At 39.5% G+C, this 21,750-nt stretch overlaps 1 protein-coding gene across 6 annotated transcripts in view; it reads left to right on the top strand.

Annotated features, from left to right (window-relative positions):
• The window catches only part of LOC110842775 (homeobox protein homothorax), a 60,449-nt gene that overhangs the window by 17,819 nt on the left and 20,880 nt on the right, over positions 1-21,750 (top strand). For 5 of the 6 annotated variants that reach the window (XM_035847233.1, XM_035847234.1, XM_035847235.1 and 2 more), the window contains 5 exons: positions 6,892-6,960; positions 11,227-11,277; positions 14,309-14,359; positions 14,433-14,576; positions 20,507-20,633. In XM_035847233.1, the coding sequence (XP_035703126.1) occupies positions 6,892-6,960; positions 11,227-11,277; positions 14,309-14,359; positions 14,433-14,576; positions 20,507-20,633 (442 nt within the window). The remainder of the gene's footprint in view (positions 1-6,891; positions 6,961-11,226; positions 11,278-14,308; positions 14,360-14,432; positions 14,577-20,506; positions 20,634-21,750) is intronic. The other variant, XM_035847231.1, reaches the window with a different exon arrangement.

The following is a 21,750-nucleotide window of genomic DNA, read 5'->3' on the forward strand; positions in this document are numbered from 1 at the left end:
CTCGGCCTTTGTGCCAATTTCATTTTATTCCTTTCAATTGGATGGAAATAAATGGAGTTTAGTTTTTGGGCTTGGTCTCTGCTCTTGCTGAGGTTTGAGTGAATCTCTTGATGAGTGTGTAGCAGAGCCGGAGAGAGAGAGAGACTGATTGTAATTTTGTAGTGTTGTATTCTGTTGATGAATCCTGGAACAAACTCACAATGGGAGAATGGTTGAGTGCATGCATACTACTGAAAGAGTGAGAGAAAGAACCGAGGAAAAGGGTCCGTATATATATTTCGTATATTCGTACGGACATAAATAAAGTTTATGTATGTATAGGCGAGTATAGGGCATTATGTACGTGTAAAGTCGGTTGGTTGGCAAAAAGAGCAGGCCCAGTGAATAGAGAACAAATTCCGAATTTAAACTGGGTGGGGACTAGATCCAATTAACCCTTTTAACACGCAAAGTCCTAACCGCTGGGCGATCAGGGTAATAATAATCTATACGCACACATACGTGAGGAGACGAGGAGGGAAAGGTATTTATTTGGCAAAGGAGGAGGAATGAACCATTATTATTACTACATTACATTACTCTACGATTATGTTCTGAATTGTGATGAAAGACAGAGTGAGCAAGGGAAGGGCAGAGAAACGGCAAACTAAAATCAAGCAAAACGCTCCCAGAGAGTTTGTCTCCACGGTGAAAACATTTATCCAGAAGCAGTATGTATTTACGTATTTAGTAGCAAAGTAAAAAGGGAGATCGATCCAGGTATGTATGCATTTGGAGGCTTGGATATCATTATTTGAGTGAGTTGTAGTAGTCCTAGTAGTGAGTCCAGCCAGGAGCAAATGGTAGGTTCGGGTGCATGGTGTGAGTGGTGGGGACATTATATAATGGCTAATAATTGTATGGCTGCTGGAGTGGGATTGCATTAATGGAGCAAAGCAAGCAAAAGGGCCTTTCCCTAACTCAAGCGGACCTTTATTATTATATATTTGATTTCATTAATGAAATGGATACAAAATCCTGTTTTTAAATGCTCTCTTTCTCTAGCCTTTGGTTGCTCAGAAACTTTCACGTAAAGTTTCTGACTGACTGGTTTTTGGTTTGGTTGTTTTCGGTCGGTTGGACATTCACAATAAGGAAGGTTGTGAATTTGTCCCAGAGAGTTGAGTTGAAGTTATGTATTACACAAGCATGAATTCATTCATCAAAAAACCACCACTCTGATATAATACTACTACACTACGTACAAAACATGATGCACCCTCCTCGAACTTTTGAGTCTTTTGATTGATTGCACACAGGACACAGTTTTGAATAAATAATCAAGCATTGTAGCCAGCAATCCATTGTGTGCATCTCTTGGTTCCTCATTGTTCATTCTTCTGTTTGCATTTTGCTTATACCTTCTCATCCCCACCACCACCACCATCCTCTCACTGCCTGCATGTTGTTATGCATAACCTATTGCATAGGGTCTCAGGCATGCCATTGTCCCTGTTCGCAATGGGAAGGAACAAGGTGTGGAATTAAAGCGTTAAAGCTGCCCTGGCATATCATTTGATTCGTTTATTCATTATTATGCTCCGGTTATGCTTGACCATGTTTTCTCCTCTGACTGACTGATGATGATGGTGCATGTGCTCCACATTAATTTGAAACTATTTTTGTTGTTGTTATTTTACTTGTTATAATCTTTGTAACTGCTACTGCTCTTGTGCTTCCTCCTCCTTTACATAAAGTGCAACTCAACTCTTGCAGACCAAAGTGAAGATACAATTGAGTTCTTTGAAGAGGAGAAGGCAAGTATTTATACATCAGCGCAGTATCAAGAGAGAGAGAGAGATTTTTGAATTGAAGGACAATTGAATGAGCTCTTTGTCTGTGGGGCTGTGGTGGGTCTATCAATTCTTTCGAATATTCAGACGCGCATACATTCAACCACACACACTCGACTTATCTCTCGCTAACATCCAATCACTTACTCTTAATCCTCAATATCTTTACGCAAACTTCGCCCTTAACCAAAATGTTTATGGGAAAATGGAGGACGGAACGGAGGAACATGTCGGAGGAGGTAGAGAGGAAAACTTTTTTAAGGCAAAAAGGTTACATGTTTCGTTAATACAAGTTGTGGAAATGAGAATTTGGGATGACTTGACTGCTGCTGGAGGGTTAGAGGCGGAAAGTAATTTGCAAAGAAATTTTGGAGGAGGATGCATCAATGTGAGAGAGGATTCCATAGTTCCTGTCAGTCGTTTTTGTAACATTACATTTTGTACTACTACATTTGTTACATGCATACGTACGACGTGGGCATAATAATTTAACGTAATGTGGCATAACTCGACTTTGGCCGTCTGTCCGCCACATGCTCCCGTTTAAGGTTTAGACTTACTTCGGATGCATGTACATACGTTCAGGCAACTATCTAACTTGATACTGCTGAGGATTCACATCATCATATCTTCCATCATCATCATATCGCCGTCACATTCCAGCACCTCGCTCTTTTCTGCGCCAAACCTGAGTCAAGACCTCTTTTTTTAACTGAAAAATCATCATGAATGTATTTTTAAGATTGACTGATTAAGGCAAATTAAAGTTTTTTGGCAAAACTTGAGAAAATCAGGGTAGATTTCACACCACATAAAAAGCCGTAGTCTGCAGCTGGACATTTTTTTGGGTTCTGCTTACTGAACAAACTTGCATGCACATATGTAATGCATGCACATACGGATCAGATATTTAGGCACAGTTTCAGTTGCAATGAGTTCACACTAAATATTTGCTTACTCCTGTATTTGCTCAGAGATAATGCCCAACTAATGTGTGTCCAGTATTACGTGGATATTATTACGTTTCTTATTGCTTACTCAGAGTTTATTATTATTGGGGTGGTGTGTGGTGTGTGTGCTTCTATTATAAAGTGATATCGAGATAATGGACGCTGTCATGTCCACTCCTTGTCCACCACTCCTCATCAAAGTCGAGTCTTAAATAACCAGTCCTTTTCATATTACTTACTCGATCCATACATTGTTCGCCTGTTATGTTGGCTGTTTCTTATTTAATGCCCACCTCTCGCTCAGCTACCACTTCTTCACTTCTTGACAAATTGGCAGGCAAATGTATTTCTGATGTAAACCCTAATTTATTCCGTAATAGGGACAAATTACTCTATAGTAGTGACATAAATGGGGCTGGTCAGATGGTGATTGATGACAGGAAGTTTATGTGCGAATTTTTTTCTGATTGTCATCTCATGTCAGCAATTTTCTAATTTGTAGTTGCAATAATAAAAAGACGCGAGAAAGAAGTACGTGTACGCATTCTTTCGCTGAGCACACCTATGCACATGTCAGTCTGGTCTTGGTTGGTGCACTTATTTATTTCGAAGATGGTTATCATCAAAGTTTACGACTGCAGAAAATAAATACCTTTTAAATTAAAAGCTATAATAAATTTGCTATTTTTTCCAAAAATACAATTGGTATCCATTTATTTTTATAAATGCTTAATGAATACATGGAGTCGAGTCAGTAAAGTGGTGTTTTATTTTATGATGGGAACATTTTATTATTATGGGTCTTGGGTATGCATGTAGTAGTGATGAGATGTCTCGATTTGCGATAAAAACACTCACAACTTTATAACACGTCGTTAACTTACACCAGAAAATGAGTGTGTAGCCAGCAGAATACATATGCAAGCTTAATATGAATTTTACGAGGAGGCTTATCTCTCGCAGTAGCCTGAGCTCGGAAAGATGTGGATGAATGAATGCAATTGTGTGTGTGGTGTGTGTGTGTGCATTTTTTAACTACAAAATCAGATCCTCTTCATTATTATATGGGTTGAAATTGGCAGGTTGGACACTTAAACCCATTGTTCCTCACTAACTCGGAATTACAATAATTTGCTAAATTCTTTGGATTTAAACACCACTTGTAATCTAGAACGCATCAAAACTCAGTGAGCATACATATGAACATTTACTTGACTAAATCTGGTGGCCTGGAGTTTGTCAGTGCAAATCCATTTGCGAAAAGTAGTGTAGGAAAAGAAAAAGACAAGTTAATTGCGATGCTGACGGCCTTGAATGACTTGTGTGAGGGAACTAACCCAAGTTTTCTGAATGTCTGCACGTTTACTTAAGGAATGAGTTAGATAATATATGTCCATAGAGCTAAAGAGGTATGAACGTGAGTGCTAATGAGATATATGTGTGCATATATAATACATAATACTATATTACCAAGTGCTTGCTCTCAACCTTAACCGATTGGCAAAATTTAACTTGTTTTTGCACAAGAAAACTAAATGAGGAAATAATTGACGGGAAAAGGCAGACGCCACTACTATTCATATACCATCATCATCATGTGCCAACAACTTTGCAGTTTTAAACAGAAACTTGCACACAAAACAAGGATTCCGTGCAAATGGAATGTTTTCAGAGTGATGAGGGAAGAAATGTGAAGCAAATTTGTTCTTTTTCATTTTATTTTACGACCGAGCATAACCTTCCCCTTTTACTTATCTACAAACTCCAGACCAGGCACACTTCTTCTTCAACTACTCTCGCCTCATCCTTCCTGGAATGTCGTCCTACTCGTCATTTCACTTGTTGAATTTCACTTTTACTTTGGGTTATGGCCGCGCAGTAAAATAAAAGATAAAAGATTTGCATAAGTGCTTATTACACAAAAGGGTAGAAGGAGGACTGACTGAGTAACAACAACGAGTCTTCTTGGAGTCGAGGTTGTCAGTTTTTGCAAAAAAAAGTGTCCAAAGTAAGTGAAGTAAAGGCAGGCAAATGCTCGTTTATGAAAAGGATGAAAAATAATGGTTCGCTTAAAAGCTTGGTTTGGTTAGAGAGAAAGAGTGCGAGAGAGAGAGAGAGCAGATGGAATGATGGACGTTTCGAGACCCTCAAGGGACACTCTCGATCCGACCACCGCCGACCCACTCCTCTTCGTCCATACTAAATACGTACTCCCAACCAGCATAATATATTTTATATTTACAACAATCACCTACAATGGAGTCGTTCGACCAATGGAGAGGAAAGAAAGACCCAGAATCTCTTTGGTTGTTCCTGGCTCTTTTTTTGTTAAGGAGAGAGAGAGTGAAGTGAGGTCAGAGAGAAATTACAGCCCATATTGTATACCCAAGACGTAATATGGTGAGATGAGGGATGCCTACCAAGAGATACTACATACTTTTACCTGCTTATTGCCTTACAAGTCTGGGAGGAAAATAAAATGTCGTAAAATACTCGAGCTTGATTTATGTCATGTCTTCAAAGAGGAATCAAAGTCAGAAAAGAAAATTGTAGCAATCGATCGATATCATCAATAGCAATTTGTTTGGGGCGATGCAACGAGCGTCGAGTGGTTTGCATATTTTGCCAACCTACAACAACTGGTTACAAGTTTAATGAGTTAAAAAATAAATGGTCGCCTGCAGATCAAGTAAGGCACAGTAAAGAGCCGATCGACTTTTTGTGCTAAGTTATCCTCATTTTGTGAAGGGTGCGGCTGTCTAATTAACCAAGAAACCAGTCCCGAGCTGCGATGTTACTTTCCGTTCCGTATGCACATGTATGAATGCCTTAGTCGTCAAAGAATGGTCCCCCGGGGCTCCGTATAAGCAATGGTACACATAAGCGGATTAAATATTTTTACAGTACTTTACAATTTTCTAAGTAATATTAATATTAATAATAGTAATAATAATGAGTCTTAACTTTATAGTTTAAGAGTCACCAGTAGTATTACCCCCTACTGGGAGTGGTGCCTTATTGTCATCGTCCTCCTTCTTTGCCCCGTCCATTATGTCCAAGTTGGCTGTTGTGAGGTCTCAACTCGGCGAAATGGAAAATATACTTGTATGAGGAACAACCTTTCTCAGAAGAATTTCCTCATAGACATTTTATACTTACAAAATATACATTTATTTCCAAGGAGGAATCGTTTTTGTCCATTTTGAAGAATTTCTTTCTTCGTGGATGGATCACTTATTGATTTTGCTTTGCTTGTGTAGAGAGAGAACAAGATAACAATGTGTTCATCTCGGAGGAGCAGCAGAGATACTTTGGCTCACTGCAGGGTGTTCTCTGTTCCATCATCGACATTGATCCTCGATCCCGACCTGATAACCAGCCAACCAAACCAAGTGCCACTCCTTTAAAGCACAACACAATATGTATGAATAGCCAACCACAAAAAGATTTCCAGTACTTGGTAAGGTTGCTGGTGGTTAGTACGCATTCAATAATGTATAAAAAAAATATTTTATTTCCTTGCTTCTGCTCATTTCATTTCAACGTGGGGGTGTGTACTCACCAAGCACCAAGCACTATCGGTACTGATTGAAAAAAAGTTATTTTTTTGTAAGTTTGCGAATAATGTACTGTTGCTTTTCAATGGAAATAAGAAATTGACGACGAGGACGATCATGATGGTTCATGATTTTCAAGTAGAAATTGTCAGCAGGAGGCAAATGATCACTCACTCGTAGAAAAGAGAGACACATGTCCACACTTTCAATCTGGATAAAAAATTGGATACCTGGTATGAAACGGAGATGAGATGAATAATGCAAGCATTGCGACGACGTATTGTGTATTTTTTCGTACTCTGTATCAGCACAGGAATACCGACACAATGTCTGTCTCGCAGTCTGTGGTATATTGATTGATATCGATACACAATATTATACCAATTGAATATGATAATAATAAAGTCGTTCTCATGCTCAAGAGTAAGTGGTTTCATCTCTGGAAATGGATCTTCTTAGTATGTGTAAAAGCAGGTGATTTAGCATAACCCGCCCACCTGAGATGAATCATACACGCAATTCAAACTATTATTATCAAGTATTTTAAAAAAGTTGTTAAATATGTTTCAGATACGTCAGGAGAAACCCTACTACATCGCAGACCCTGAAGTAGATTCACTGGTAAGTATTTATATGTGTGTATAATAAAGTTATTGTATTATTTAAAAATTGTGATTGAATCCTGATAAGTTTCATCATGAAAATGCACAAGCTATTTTTTGCTGTTTAAAAATGTGGTGGGTAACTCCAACCAAAACCATGTTGCATTCCTTTCCTACTTGGCTCTTGTAAAGAAAGGATTAACGTAACAGGAGATAAAGCAAAATAAAATAAAAAGTTCATCTTGTTTGCCCATGGATGTTATACGTTGTACGCATTTAAAAGCGTATTTGGACGTGTACCCTACAGTGACCTACCTCATCATCCCATCCCACTTGTAGCTGCTCGAAAGGAATTTAAATGTGGAGAGGAATTTTTTTCCCCTCAGATAACATCACCCACTACTCGTCATGTTCCTTGGTCGTCTTGTTCCTTTTTATAAAACTCTCTTCGTCTGCTGTAGCTTTTGATTCTAAAATTTTAATGGAGAGAGAGACTTTGTTGTCCTGCCACTTTTTCAAAGGAATCATCTCTTCTTCGTCATTTACTCCGAGTCCTTGTTGGTAACTGGAGATGAGCAGTTGTGGTGAGTGTCGGATTTCCAAAGAGTTTTGTACCTTATATCAGGATCGTTGGACTACGCCCTATTTTGTAGAAAGTATAAAAGCCACAAAAAATTTTGGGGGTGCGAATAACTCGTGGTTATCTTGGGTTGCTATTAGGCATGCAGTTCTAACTGGAGTTATCTTTTTCATGACATTAGATTTTGTATTTTTTTGTAAATTTTGTGTAAACGATACAACATGTGAACATGTTACATGAAATTTAGTTTAGCAATTTATGAATGTTCCAATGTTCCAATACGATGAATTGAAGTTCCACATTGATTTGATCTCTCTCTCACTCTCGGTATATATTGGAATACAATGTAGAAAACAAACGAGTGAATGGATTCACAAATGTTTGGTTGGTTCCACTCAGAGAGGATCATGTTATGTTCGATCGGTCGTCTCATTTATTTTTATTTCATTTCGTTTTATTTCCTTTATGTACATATTATTATTACCTTCTCCTGTCTGAGACCAACAACAATGTGTAGTCAGTCAGTCGTGTATGTAGTATCGCATCTCGAAGGAAAAGTAATCCTTTATTATTCGGCTCCGTCTCTAGTCGCCCATTATTGCTTTCTTGTATAATGGGATTACATCCACGAAAATACATAAAAACACACATTTTGACTTTTTAACCAGAGTCAGGGCTTATGAGATCGTCGTGTTTGTCTGTCCTTCCGTAACACGCTAGCGGACGATCCACTTAACCGATTTTGACCAACTTAGTCTTAAATTGCGTATCTCTCCAAGACCTTGGACGAGTTTGAAGATGGGCATGACCAGTCCAGTGGTTGACCGGTGTGGTCATATGTAAGTAGTGGGATAAATAGGAAATAGGCCTTTGGCATGATGGGGTAGGTGCATTTCAAGACTACGAATGTGAAGTAAATTTCTAAAAATTTGTAGCAGGTAACAAAAAATCAGAGGCATATATGACCCTGACTCGGGCTAAATGAAGTCTGCACTTTAGGTTTTTTTTAAACCAAGGCTGCGACATTATGTAAAAATTCGGATAAAATAAGATGTAAGAGTAAAAGGACGAAGAGGCATTTGAAAATCTCGTGTGTATTATTTTTCATCGAATTCTAGAGAGGAACGGATAATGACATGGTTGAGCAGGAGGATCATAGTAGATTCGAATTTCTTGGTAGAATCGTGTGCACTATGCCCACCTCCAACCAAACCACCACACGGCCTATTTAATAACATGGATGATGCATCCAATTACTGAACTGGACCCGATTATTGGCCATTCTCTTAAATCACGTAATAAAATGATGATGATGATGTGGTTGAGACGATGAGAATAACATGTCATTAAATCAAAACCAGCCATTTTTACTCATATTCTCATCTTTGGATTGGCCAGTGGAAATGATTATTTTTCGGTATAATTTGTAGGCTTATATATTTTTGAAGAAAATTGTGTTGCTTTTGATAACAATCTCATACTCATCACATTTGACGTAATCAGAAGAAGAAAACTCTGCTGTAGTTGCTTCGTTTTCTTACGTACGAGTAAGATTGGATCACAGATTTATGTAGAATTGTGACTTGTTAACTGCGAGATTTTTCCGAGAGATTCGGTCCATGTCACCATGTCATCGTCATCATGTTGCTGGGTTGTAAGGATGGATACAATGACAATGGAAATGGAAACCAAGAAGATGAGCTATCTATGTATCTACCATCAATCAAGAAGTCATGACTTACATATACACACACCAAACTAACCGACAGACCGGTTCTTATTCTCTGGTGTCTAGCTCTGTAGTCTGGATGTACGTAGAAACTTGTATAATGTATTGTTGATTTCTTTGTCAAAAAGAAAGAAATTTCTGAAGATACAAAACTTCATGTACATAATATGCATATTACATCTACTAGTGTATGTAAGAGTAAATTATTTATGTGGGTTTAATAAAGTTGGGGGCACATTTGGTTGGTTGGTAGATCGACTGACCCACAAGTGTCATGTGTGTCATCGTCATCATCATAATCATCATCCATGATATCAATGTTTGTTCTGGGATCAACTTTATTGATGTGATGTGATGGTCGTCGTCGTCGTTGTCGTCGTGTGCTGGATGGACATGTGTAAATGAAATGAACGCAATAAAAACAAGTTGTTCAATGTCCAACTCTAATCACCCGTCCAGAGCTCCACTGTCCACTCACTTCACTCTCAATTTCGCATAAATGTTCAAGTGGACAAAATTCCTTAGTTTTTGGTAAAATTATTCAAATTCCAACATACATATAAATACACGTATTCTATAATTATACACTCAAGTCCAGGCATGAAATCAAATTGTGGCAAGTCCGCTGGAATATGATGTGATGAAAAAATTCGTGAATGCTTCAGACCTCCTGCCAAGCCAAACTGGATAGAAAATGGTCAGTCTGTTAGGTTGGTTGGATCAGTGGTTATATGCAGTTGTTGACTCGAGGAGTTTTATAATGGTTGAGGACAATGCTCAATTCAATCAAAAATGTTGACTCTTGAGTTTGAGTCGTCGCACATAATAAATAACGAGATGAGAGGAGATGCACCAAACAACCAAAACCATTCAAGGCAATCGCCACCAACCAGATCAAGTGGTTGGATAGATATTATTTGGATGTACATACATATAAATATATTTGTGGATAGTAGAATGTAGACATTGCATCACATCACCTCACTTACAAATATTTTATTTCAACACTACAGTAACTTCAGCACCCACCCATCCAAAATATTCATGGTGGGTATCTAAATGAACTTGAGAATTGTTTTAAATGTTGGTCGCACTACATCATCTAATTTCCTTATTAATATGCTTAAAATTATGGATCTAGTGTTTGGCACAAGTCGTTTACACTACAAAACTGTGTATACAGTCAGTGGTAATTTTATAAATAACTGTCCAGCCTCTCTTGCATATTATGTGCACATGTACATTGTACACCTGGAGTATTGCCCTTATATTGTACTCTAAATTGGACCTTTATATCTGTCTCCTTGTCGTCGTTTTGCTGCTTGCATGAGGTTATCTCAAACCAGTGAACCACTTATTTTTATTTGATTCATCCATTCCATGTCATTCATGTCATGTCACTCTGCTGGTATCAGTTCACATGAAATGTTTCCCTAGGATGAAGTTGTAATCCAACCGAGTTAATCTGTGATAAATAAATATTTGCTGGGTGGACACACACTCGTCAGTCACAATGATGAACAGTAGCGAAGCCAGCCAAACCATGGACTTGCAGCAGAAGCAGTTATCCAAACTGAACCAAGCCAAAAAAGTTTGAATACACAAACTCATTCAGGCTGCTGAATGTTTGTCCATTGCCAATATTTAATTTCATGCATGAATGTGTGACTATGATGTAACCTCTGCAATAATAATAATATCCAGCCAGGAATGAGATGGACTGGACGATTGAATTGATGGACGGGTGACCTTGGGTCATAAATCAACATTAATTTTAACCGAGAAGATTGATTTATTCTCCGAGTGACACCGTCTTATCCGCAGTTCATAACTCATCTTCGCAGTTCGAGTATCATCACCCCGATTTAATAATGCAGCACAAAAATGGATGCAGTTTTCTAATGAAACTTATTATTATTTATTTATGTATGCGTAAAAAATAAATATTAAGAATGTGTTTCTTTTTCTATTTTCAGATGGTACAAGCAATCCAAGTTTTACGATTTCATCTCTTAGAATTAGAAAAGGTAAGGAGTTTACACAGTTTGAAAAATAATTTGTTAAAATGGATTCTGCATTTCGTCGTGGGGTGGAAATATTGGATGTGCATAATAACATCGGATATTCGGATTGAATGCAGCTCTATCCCATTAGAATCAAATCCCTCCCACACTCGCTTGCATTGGACGTGCATACGTACGAACGTACATATTTACCCTCCGTGGATGGCGGAGTGAAAGGAAATGAAGGAATTTGCTCGGGGCGGCATGGAGGAGAAGGATCGGAATTAAATTCGAGCATAAAATTTGATGAGCGATTAAGCCCTCATTACTTGATTAAACTGCACAAGTAAGCAGTTGGGAGGAAAATGCGTAGGAGAGGAGGTGATCCCAACCAGACCCCAAAGTCAACGGAGCGAATGCAATGAGATTGAATCCAATCCAGTAAATAAATACCCCCTCCCACCCAAACAAATCCCGCTCCCACCCACCCACAAACAATCCTACCACCCCGGCCTGGTGTGGCACGTAACGTTGCACAACTAGGGAACATTCAGATAATATCGGAACCACTTTAAACACTGGGTGACGAAACCAAGTAGTTAGTTATTACGCTCAAGTCTCGTTGTGCCAAAAAAGTAGGAAAATGTGTGCAAAGTTGTAAAGTTTAAAATATTCGTAGTGTGAGGGACCCCCAGAGTGAAGAAAGCCATTGAATGCATGCATGCAGAGTAGTGCAGTCAAGTCAAAGCGGTTCAATTCTTTAACCAACATTTGTATTTTGGAACTTGGTTTGACTTCAAACTTCAAAGCACTTTTGTCCCCTTTGACCTGTCACATTCAGGCTGCTGTTGGGAATTTTGGCGAAGAGTGTAAAGTACTCGTACCGTGATATCCATCCTGCATGCGTGAAACCATGTCTCTGCCCGGAAGGACTTGTTCCATGCCCTTTTCAGTTTTGAGTTCAGGTATCGAACGGCGGAGTACGCATTTATCCGGCCAGAGAGAGAATTCTGGTTTCGAATTGGATGCAAATAAATGGAGTGACATGGAATTGGATTTATGCGGAGAGAGTGAGCAAACTATATCTCTGGTTGAGCCCCCTGGTCGTATGGTGGGTGATATCCTCTTGGTCGCCATTATATTTGAACGCATATCTTGTTCTGCTCCCTCCTCCGCCCGTAGCTGTGGCGGAGACGACGACTAAAAAGAGGACTGAGAATAACCTCCCTCTCCTCCAAATCTCATTTTCCACTCGTGGCAGCGTGTAGTATCACATCGCAAACCCAGGCCCATTCTCTCCTTGCCCGACCGAGTAGTGGTGGAGAAAGCGATTCCGGAGATTACATTGAATTGATTTACGTCACCCTGCGCATTCCTCAACTGCATTCCTTTTCCTGGTTAGTCAGTCTCAGCTCAACTTCAGGACTCGTACGTACAGCGTCTTCTTTTCTTCCTGCATCCTCGAAAGGGATGGATGGACACATCTTTTTATGGAATGATGCCATGGTTCAACGGCGAGCGACGAGCAGAGCTATTCTGATTTGAATCGAGAATTCCACAACTTTTTTTTCGTAAAGATTCTCAAAATTTGGTTTGAAAAAGGTACGAGTAGAAAATGCCAGATCCTTCCATATTCTTGGCCAAATTGGGTTCGCCTTGCGTCTGTTCTTCGTCGTCGTCTTCTTCTTCTCGGTCCATTTCACCTGGTTTCTCTCGCTTAGGGTTGGGCAAATAAAGTGGAGAGATAATGAGAAACTGACTCATTAAATGCATTCCTACGCTTTTTGCAGAACGTCACAAGAAAGTAGTGTGCTGCGAGTGAGTAAAGTAATCCTGGCTGGAAAGAAGGCAGTGTCGGAGTCTTGATTAAAACGATTAATCACCACCGAAAACTGTTCTAATACTTACTTTCACCCTCCGGTCTTAATGCAATGTCGTCTCAAACTGCAGCATGCCTCCTCCTCCTCACTCGGGCGAGTGACCGCGCGCGTCTAATAAAAGACGTTTCCTGTCCTGTTTAATTACTATTTTACGGCCATGTGACCCCAACAACGGAATCTGGCAACGCTCGCTCCAAAGGCAAAAAGTCATTCCGGTAATCTCCACACGTTGACTGAGACAATAACTCGAAATCTCCCAAACTGTCCACTAATGCAAAAAATAGCAAACTCTGTCTCCACGTATGTAACCGTCCATCTCCTAAATAAAGAAATATTATGCTCAAGTATAAGCGGATAATGAGATTTCTCTCCGCACCTCGTAATCTCAATCATAATCACCCGTCTCCCTCACAATTAAATAAAATCCTGTCCTACACACCACTCCAATAATTATAATTAATCTTTTTTCCTTTGCTCTCGTTCTGCGGATTATAATTTTAAAATCTAAAACTCCTTCCTGGTTAATGCACCAACTTACATATGCACATGCATAGGTACTTATTATATACGTGGCGTTTATCATATGTGTGACACTGGTGGTAGGGTCGGTCCGGTCGGTTGGTCTGGTGTGGGAACACGACTTTAAATATTAAACTTAATCTGGTCTTTGTACTCTCTCGCGTACCTCATCCTACTTACTTTTGAACTGATAATACAAGGGTTTGGCCACAGGATTAAAAAAAAGTTCCCGATGCGTGCCCCAACCAAACCAATACCACACAATCCTTTAAAGAGTTTGATTTTAATCCTGTTGACATAAAATGGAGTAAAAAGAGTATTGCTCTCTCCTACACTTTACTCTTGCGGTTTGTACAAAGGATTACTTTTTGGGGTAGAAAAGCAGGCAATGAATAAATTAAAGGAGAGGTGGCTGCTGGGTGTTTGTGTGCGGTGGCCTTCGTCGTCGTCGGATGCTGCATTCATGAGATTATACAATACATTGTGATGATTGGAATCCTTTATGCAAACAGTTTAATGGTTAATTATTCTTGAATTGAATGGAAAAGCATATGCATTTTGTCTGACCTGAGGAGCCTGACATTTATTGTGTTTTGATGATATTATGTAACATATTTACTCATAGTGCAATAAAATTTCGTTTTTATTTCCTCTAGGTGCACGAACTATGTGACAACTTTTGTCATCGGTATATCTCTTGTCTAAAGGTAAGAAGAATCAGTAAAATCTTTAATTTCGAAGCTTATTTTTATTTCATGTTGTTTATTTTTTATTAAATAGGGCAAGATGCCCATCGACCTCGTAATTGATGAGAGGGAAACGGGGTCAACGGCAGGGAAGTCACCAGACCTAGGTCACACCGGGAACGGGGACAGGTCACTCGACTCTGCTTCACATACTGACGGCGCCAGCACCCCTGATGTCGTAAGTGAACTTGAAAAAATACTTATTCTCGCTTCCACGTAAATAATTTTGTAAAATAGGTAAACCATCTGCTGCTGGGGAAATGAAAGTCGATCTTGTACATGTGTAGCTTGCATTATTATTGAAAGGAATGGGTGCCCATGCCTAATCCATTTATTTTGTTGTTGTTGGCGTGTTTCACGCACCACCTTTACTCGTACATCCAGTCGTCATCATCCATCTCATGATCACCTCTCATTACCCAGGATTCGATCACATTACCGACACCAAACTATAAAGAGCTGATGGAATACAAAAGCAATTTGTAGCAAGTATAGTATAAATTGACCAATTTGATAAAAAGAATCCAACCAGGGAAATATTAGATTACACTAAAACCAAAAGTACTTGAATTTTTGTGGGCAATTTGTGGAAACGATGAGTATGCAGTAAAAAAAGGAATATTTTATTTCTATGAAGTATTGAACATAACAGAACAAAGAAGCCATTGCATTTGAAAATACTTGATGAACAGAAGGGTTAAAGTTACAAATGTACATGTATTTATATGCTGTTCGTGGCAATATGGCGTATAAAGCCAAATAACTAATTGGATAGATGCCTCCAGCCACATCCAGACGTATAAATTTCATTTCAAGGGTTGCATCTCTTTGTAGTCAAAATATTGATTGAGATTTGATCCTTTAAAGTTTCCACTTTCCTCTATATGCACTTTCCCATATGCATATTTGCCTACCTGTGCATATGTGCTAATTAGTTGGCACAGGTTTAAGGAGAGATATAAAGTAATATGAATGCACATAGACAGTCGTGGTGCTTTGGGTAATATGTCTGTGCTGTTAACGAATACGAGGCTCCCTTAATTGGCCAAAGTCATCATCCGCATTTAGCACTTGAGGCAGTGTTCCAAAAAAGTTGGAATATTTTGAGATGGGTTTTGATTTTTTTAATTCCAAGCAGTTGTTGAGATGAGTCATTCTCTTGTCTGTCAATCGAACCGTGAACTTCGATTCTTTCCGAATGTCGTATTTTCTCATCTGATCTGCTGAGTGATCTAATAATATGTAATTGTTGTTGTGCGTTGTGTAGGGTTGTTAGTAGTTCGGAAAGTCATCATCTCCTCTCTTCGTGTGGGAACAAAGTATAGAGACGACTATGTACACATATACGGACTACATGGATACATAATGCTGGCTGCTCATTTATTTTATTTATTCTCTCCGGATTCGGAGTTTGCGAGGAGTAGTGGGGTGGCTGGCTGGGTACGGCTGCAGTGTCGGTCGTGATTAGCAGACCAGTTGATTACGACAGAACCAGCTTATCTCCTCCTTTATCCGGGACACATTCAGGAATCTTAATGTGAGGAGAAGAGCGGAGCAACATTCCTCCAATTATTCTAACGGGACATGCATTCCTGCTTCCCATTCCAGTTCAAGCAAAGTACATGTCAATGATGGCCAAGGAATGTCAACTGACTGAAGATGTGCAATGTTGTTGTTTTTATGAGAATGAGTAGGAGGAGGAGGGGTCGCTCATTCTCGAATTGTAGACAAGTTTTGAAGAATTTCGACAAAATGTTTGAGATTCAAATAAGAAAGGGCGAGAAAAAGTGGAAACGAAACACAATAACAAACCCGAAAGTGAGAGAGAGGAAAAAAGAAGAGTGCAATTTCATCTCATATTCTTGTTCATAACAACAAAGGAAAGAATTAGAATTTGATGGGCATTTTGGAATTCCACGCGTTGCCTCGAGGAATTTTTATGAGCTTGTGGAAGGGATTTTGGTATTATTGTAATATTACTGGTTTGCTGCTCTTTTGCTAAGTTGTCAAACATATCCTCCTCCACTTCATCCCCATTAGGCCAAGCCAAATTTAAAAGTGAGTCCAGTGTCAATAAACACTTTACGGCTTTTTACGACCAGGAGGACCACTACGTACAACTCTTGAGCGGCGACGACGACCTGGATCTTTTTGGGGATTCACCAAAGAGTGCATAACGCTTTTATGGGGCATTAGGCTCCCGCCCGGTCCACTACTGCCCACAGTTTGGAGTTGTTGTTTCTTGTGTTATGGTGGTATCAAAGAGTCACCTATTCGCACTTGGATGAATGGTTATGTTATTGGGAGGTGGTCATTCTCGTTGGTTTCCTACATACGTAATTTGGCCAAAATGGTGGATAGCTGTCCTGCATGTTTGTCGTCCTTTTGTCAGATTCCTCACAAATTTGGGCCGTAACATGGTCTGAAATTTCTGTTCAGGGTGACATTACAGAATATCTTGTACATTTCCTGTATCATTGGGGGGGATTTTCAAGCAATCATGTTGCATCGCCCGGCGCTGGGTCCACTGTGCCCCTTATCTTTCCCTTTCCGTTTCGACCAAGGAGGAAATGGTCACAGGAAGATAAGGAGCCGCCATCGGAAGCTTTTTCTCCCCGTGACAGAGATGGATCCCTCCACTCCTTGACCGGAACGGATGAATTCATCCCTTGATTCGTTCGTTGGAGATGGATGGACGGACGGACGGAATCATAGTGCACAGTGGATTCTCTCTCATTTTCCTTGAGTTTAGAGATTCCATTACAGATTTCTCCCCTTCTAATTAAATTTGTCCCCGTGATTTATGACCAGATCTGAAAGTGACGTACGTAACAACGTTGCTGAAAGTATAGTAAGTAACGAATGAATTTCATTATGCTGGCTCAACTTGAAAAGAGCATACGTACAAAGAGAGATGTGTGTGTACCCTCCTCGCATTTGGCGTGGCGGTACCCGGGCAAAAATCCTATCCCGGACCGAAGAAGGAGAGAAAATGAAGGAAGGAATGACTAAAGGGTGTTATGCGATTAGTGTTAAATTGCATTAGATTACGTCTCTGACTGTAGTTATACGTGGTTGTTGTATAGCTCTTCGAATGCTGCGGCACACTCTTCTCGCTGATGAAACAGAGTGCAAAGTCGTGTTCACTTTCACTTTAACTAGTTAAAACTAAAGTTAGCTGTCGACTTATAAAATTTTGATGTTTAAAATTTATCAAAATTTCCAAATTTGGAATTTCTGGGACTCAAATGAGCTTTATTGTATTTTATGATGTCATATGCAATGCATGCAAACGAGGGTGGGGGATGATGATGAGTGATAATGTGATCCATTAGATTATTTTAATGTGCATTTCCCTTCTTCTTCTTCATCCTTCGTTCTCCCCACGGCTCACTCGCAGTCGTCGTCGTCATCGTCGTCACAGGGCAAGCTAGAAATTTGGCAGACTTGTGTAGAAATCATATCAAGAGTAAAATAAAATTCTGGCCCACTGCACTGTAACAACCAATGAAATAACAAATCTCATCTCATAGTTCACTCAGAATTCTCATTAATTCTCAAAATGATTCAATCCGTGCTCCCAATTTTAACCAGGTGGTAAAGTAAAGAATTTAAAATTTAAATGGAGACGAGGAAACCATCATCATGGAGAGAGAACTATTGTCTTGTCGACCAAGGATGAAGCTCAGTTGCCCTTCCTCCTCTCCTCATCTCTTGTTCAATGCATACAAATATGGAGGTGGTGATGGTGGAGAAGGCCGTGTTCTCGTTACTCTAGTCTGGTCACGTCCCCTCAAATTATTATGGGCGAAAGAAATTGAAATTCCCCATCAAACTATCATCCTTCTAAGGTTAAAGAGGACCATAGAGGGAAGACGACACATTGTTGGAGACCTAAAATCGAGGCGAGCTTGCTTGCACTTCCACGTAATATTATGAAATACTTACACAAGGAAAATGCAGGGACAGGTGTGGACAGGAAATGTGTACATATTTAATAATCCAGTTGATCCTTCTTCTTGGAAAACTCCAAGTGCACAATCAAAGAAGTCGTCGTATTATGTAGATTATTCTTACGATGAAGCATATTCTAATTTGTGAGAGCAATGTGGTATGAATGAAATGAAATAACTACGTAAGGAAGGCCAGCAGACTGTATGCCGCCGAGTCATGTGCAATAAAGATTTTCTCTTACTTGGTGAAGTTGTGATGAGCTGATTGAGCTCCAATTAACCGGATTCCCCAACCAAGTCAATTACCATTCCCATCAAACCTCCAATTAAGCCACCTCTTACTCAAGAGGAGACCCGCTCGCTCAAATTACGTAACACGGCTTGAATTACAGCAATTTTATGGCAGGGAGTGAAGTGGGGTCGTAATAATACAAACTATGCCTAGAATATATGTATACTATTACTCGTACATAGTCAGTCTGTATATGGGGATGGCGGAATTAAACGTAATTCTGGAATCCCTATATGTTTGATTACTGGGTATTACAAAGTAACATGCCATCAAAGTACACATTAGACTGAAATGGGACACTATGCTACTAGTACGATGGAACAGTAATTAATAATTCTCCAATTTATGGGCGGATGATGATTCTGATACTAAATAAAACCCACGTGTATGCAGTATGCAGTCTGCTGCTTACTGTTGTTGGTATGCAGTGCTGCACAAAGTGGAAATTAAAAGTCACTATTTAATTCCTGATTTTCCAAGTGGATTGCATTATAGATTTTCACACTTGATGCTAATTCCTCTTGAATCTTGCCAGTTTTTCACCATGTATGACGGCTCGGATGGGTCAGGAAAGAATGCAGTTTGATTTCATTACTCTTATTTTCTCCTCGCTTTAGTTGGATGGAGAATGAGTGAGCACTTAAATGACGACTCGGTAGTCGGTGGTGGTGTTTCAGTAACTAACTTACAATAGATATTTACAGCATGCATTTTCTAGCAGTCTCAGCTCATTCGATTATCGCTCCCTTCCTGTCCTGACTGTGCTTCAAATTCGATTTGCACTTTCGAAGCAAACGTCTGGCTGGATGTTGTTGGTATTCTGTGTTCTTCAGTGAATAAAAGTTTGGTGGTTTGGTTTGATCTGGTCACGTGTCGCCTTATTATTCTGCTGTTCCACAACTGCAGCGTCATACTTAAGGGGGCAATGTGACCCCTGATTTTGCAGAGAGAGAGATGATGGTGATGGTGATGATGAGATGTGCTTTTTTGGAATATCAGGCGAAACCATTCATCCGGCTCGGTCACAGCTAATTTCTCCTCGCTACATTTCCCACCCATGTTTGATATAAAATGAGCTAGAGAGAGAGAGAGTAATATGATGACGATGAGATATTTCCCCCTTTCACCCTCTCAGCTCAGTCAGTCAGAAATGAATGAATATCTACGGGGTGACTGGAGCTGTATGGCTAAATGTTGGAGTTTGCAAGGTCAACTTTCTCGGTTTTCTCAGGCTCTTTTTTCGAAAAGGAATTTTCCGAAAACTGAAAGAACTTGGAACTTTGTGCTTCACACAAATCGAGATGAAGATAAGGGCAAAAGGCAGATATAGTTTCTAAGTAGAAATGACGGAGCGAAGGAAATCATTTTGGTTCTTCTGTAGTTTGTCGTCGTGAAGGAATGGCGGCGGAGAGAGAGAGAAAATGTTGCTGTCTTTCTAATGCTATTTATGGGTTCTTCTTGGGACGCTAATCCCATACTCTCACTGTTTCCTTACTTGGATGGAAGCGCTTCTTCTCGTCGTCGTCTCTCTTCCCTGGTCTTCGTGAGTAAAGAAAAGTAGTAGACAGCCCGAAATGTCTCGCATCACATTTCACCAAAAAAATAGAGAGAGAAAAACTTGGAAGGAGAGAGAACGTCAAGAAAGCATGGAGGCATTAGGCTATGTGGAAGGACATGGAATATGTATGCGTATAGATAGATAGATAGGCGAGGAATATACATATGTATAAAGAAGAAATGTAGAAAAAACGTCTCGCATCGTCCCATCGGCTTTTCTTGGATATCTTTAAGACACATTTGAGAATGAGAGAGGACTTATTTTTCTGCAGTTGTAAAAATGCCATGTTTTCTTTATATTTGCAGAGACCACCCTCATCCTCCTTGTCCTTTACTGCTAATGACGATGTGAGATCGCCCCCTCCAGGAGGTACTCCTGGCCCTTTGAGTCAACCACCCAACTCTGCACATAGCACTGATAACTCGGAAGCAGGTAAGATCGACTATGTTACTATGTACAAAATTTTCTCATTCATCCATACACACATGATACATTGTACACGCGTCTTTTCAATAATTTCTCAAAACTTTTTCATCAAAACATATATGTACATACAACAAAACTGCAAATGTCTCCAAAGATATTTATTACCAATGTATTACCGTCTTGTCCTTGTGAGACAGACGACGAGGAGGACGACTTTACATTAATACTTTGTGCTTGGTTCCCCCCTATACTGCATTTTCTTGTCCGGATGGGAGGACAATCTTTGAGCGGAAGTTAAGTATTTCTCCACTGTAGGAGGAAAAGGGGACCTAACTAAAAATAGAGAAATTTCCTCCTACATTTCCTCCCCGAAAGCAATAATACAATCTTTCTCTCTCGTGGAATTGCATATTTATACTTTTAACTTCAGTCAACTCCACATAACCCTCTGCAAACAACAACAATAATCCGATCAAGTGACTAAAAGTCAAGCTGAAAACTGTTTCCAATTTCGGTCTAAAACTTACAATAATTTCCCAGAGGGTTGGATTGGTAAAACTTGATGTGGGGTTAGTATAAAAAAATCAAGAATTCTGCTGCAAAGATCCAATCTGTTTTGCATCTCTCTTTCGTCTGTTTATTTACTGTGGTTTCTCGGCACGATTATTTTTACAGTTTTTTTTACATGTTTATTCAACAGTATAACTAACAAGGCTTGTATAGTCTCTTGAAAAGCTTGTAAGTGGTTTGTTGGATGGATATGAGTTGTTCTTTGTATAGTCGTGTTAGATATGTAAGCGTATATCTACACGTAATATAAATATATACGAGAGACGTTTGTTTGGGTTTGTTCAGCCGACATCTGGAGAACATGTTTTCCATGTTTTCATTTTTTTCCTATTGGACATTTTTGTTTCAAAATTTCTTGAAAATCCATTAAAATTGTTTCTTAAAAATCAGCATGAATTTGAATTGAAACCTTTTGCATACACACAAAACACGTACACATGTACACACGTAAGATACGCATCACCTCGACAAACGTGCATACAGAAGTATGGATTTTGTGTGTGTGCAAGAGTTTGCTCGCTCGCGTGGCGTGTCACGGCGTCTGAATCCCATA

This window comes from Folsomia candida, unplaced genomic scaffold (assembly GCF_002217175.1).
Source record: "Folsomia candida strain VU population unplaced genomic scaffold, ASM221717v1 Fcan01_Sc002, whole genome shotgun sequence".
In the NCBI taxonomy this organism is placed as follows: Eukaryota; Metazoa; Arthropoda; class Collembola; order Entomobryomorpha; family Isotomidae; genus Folsomia; species Folsomia candida.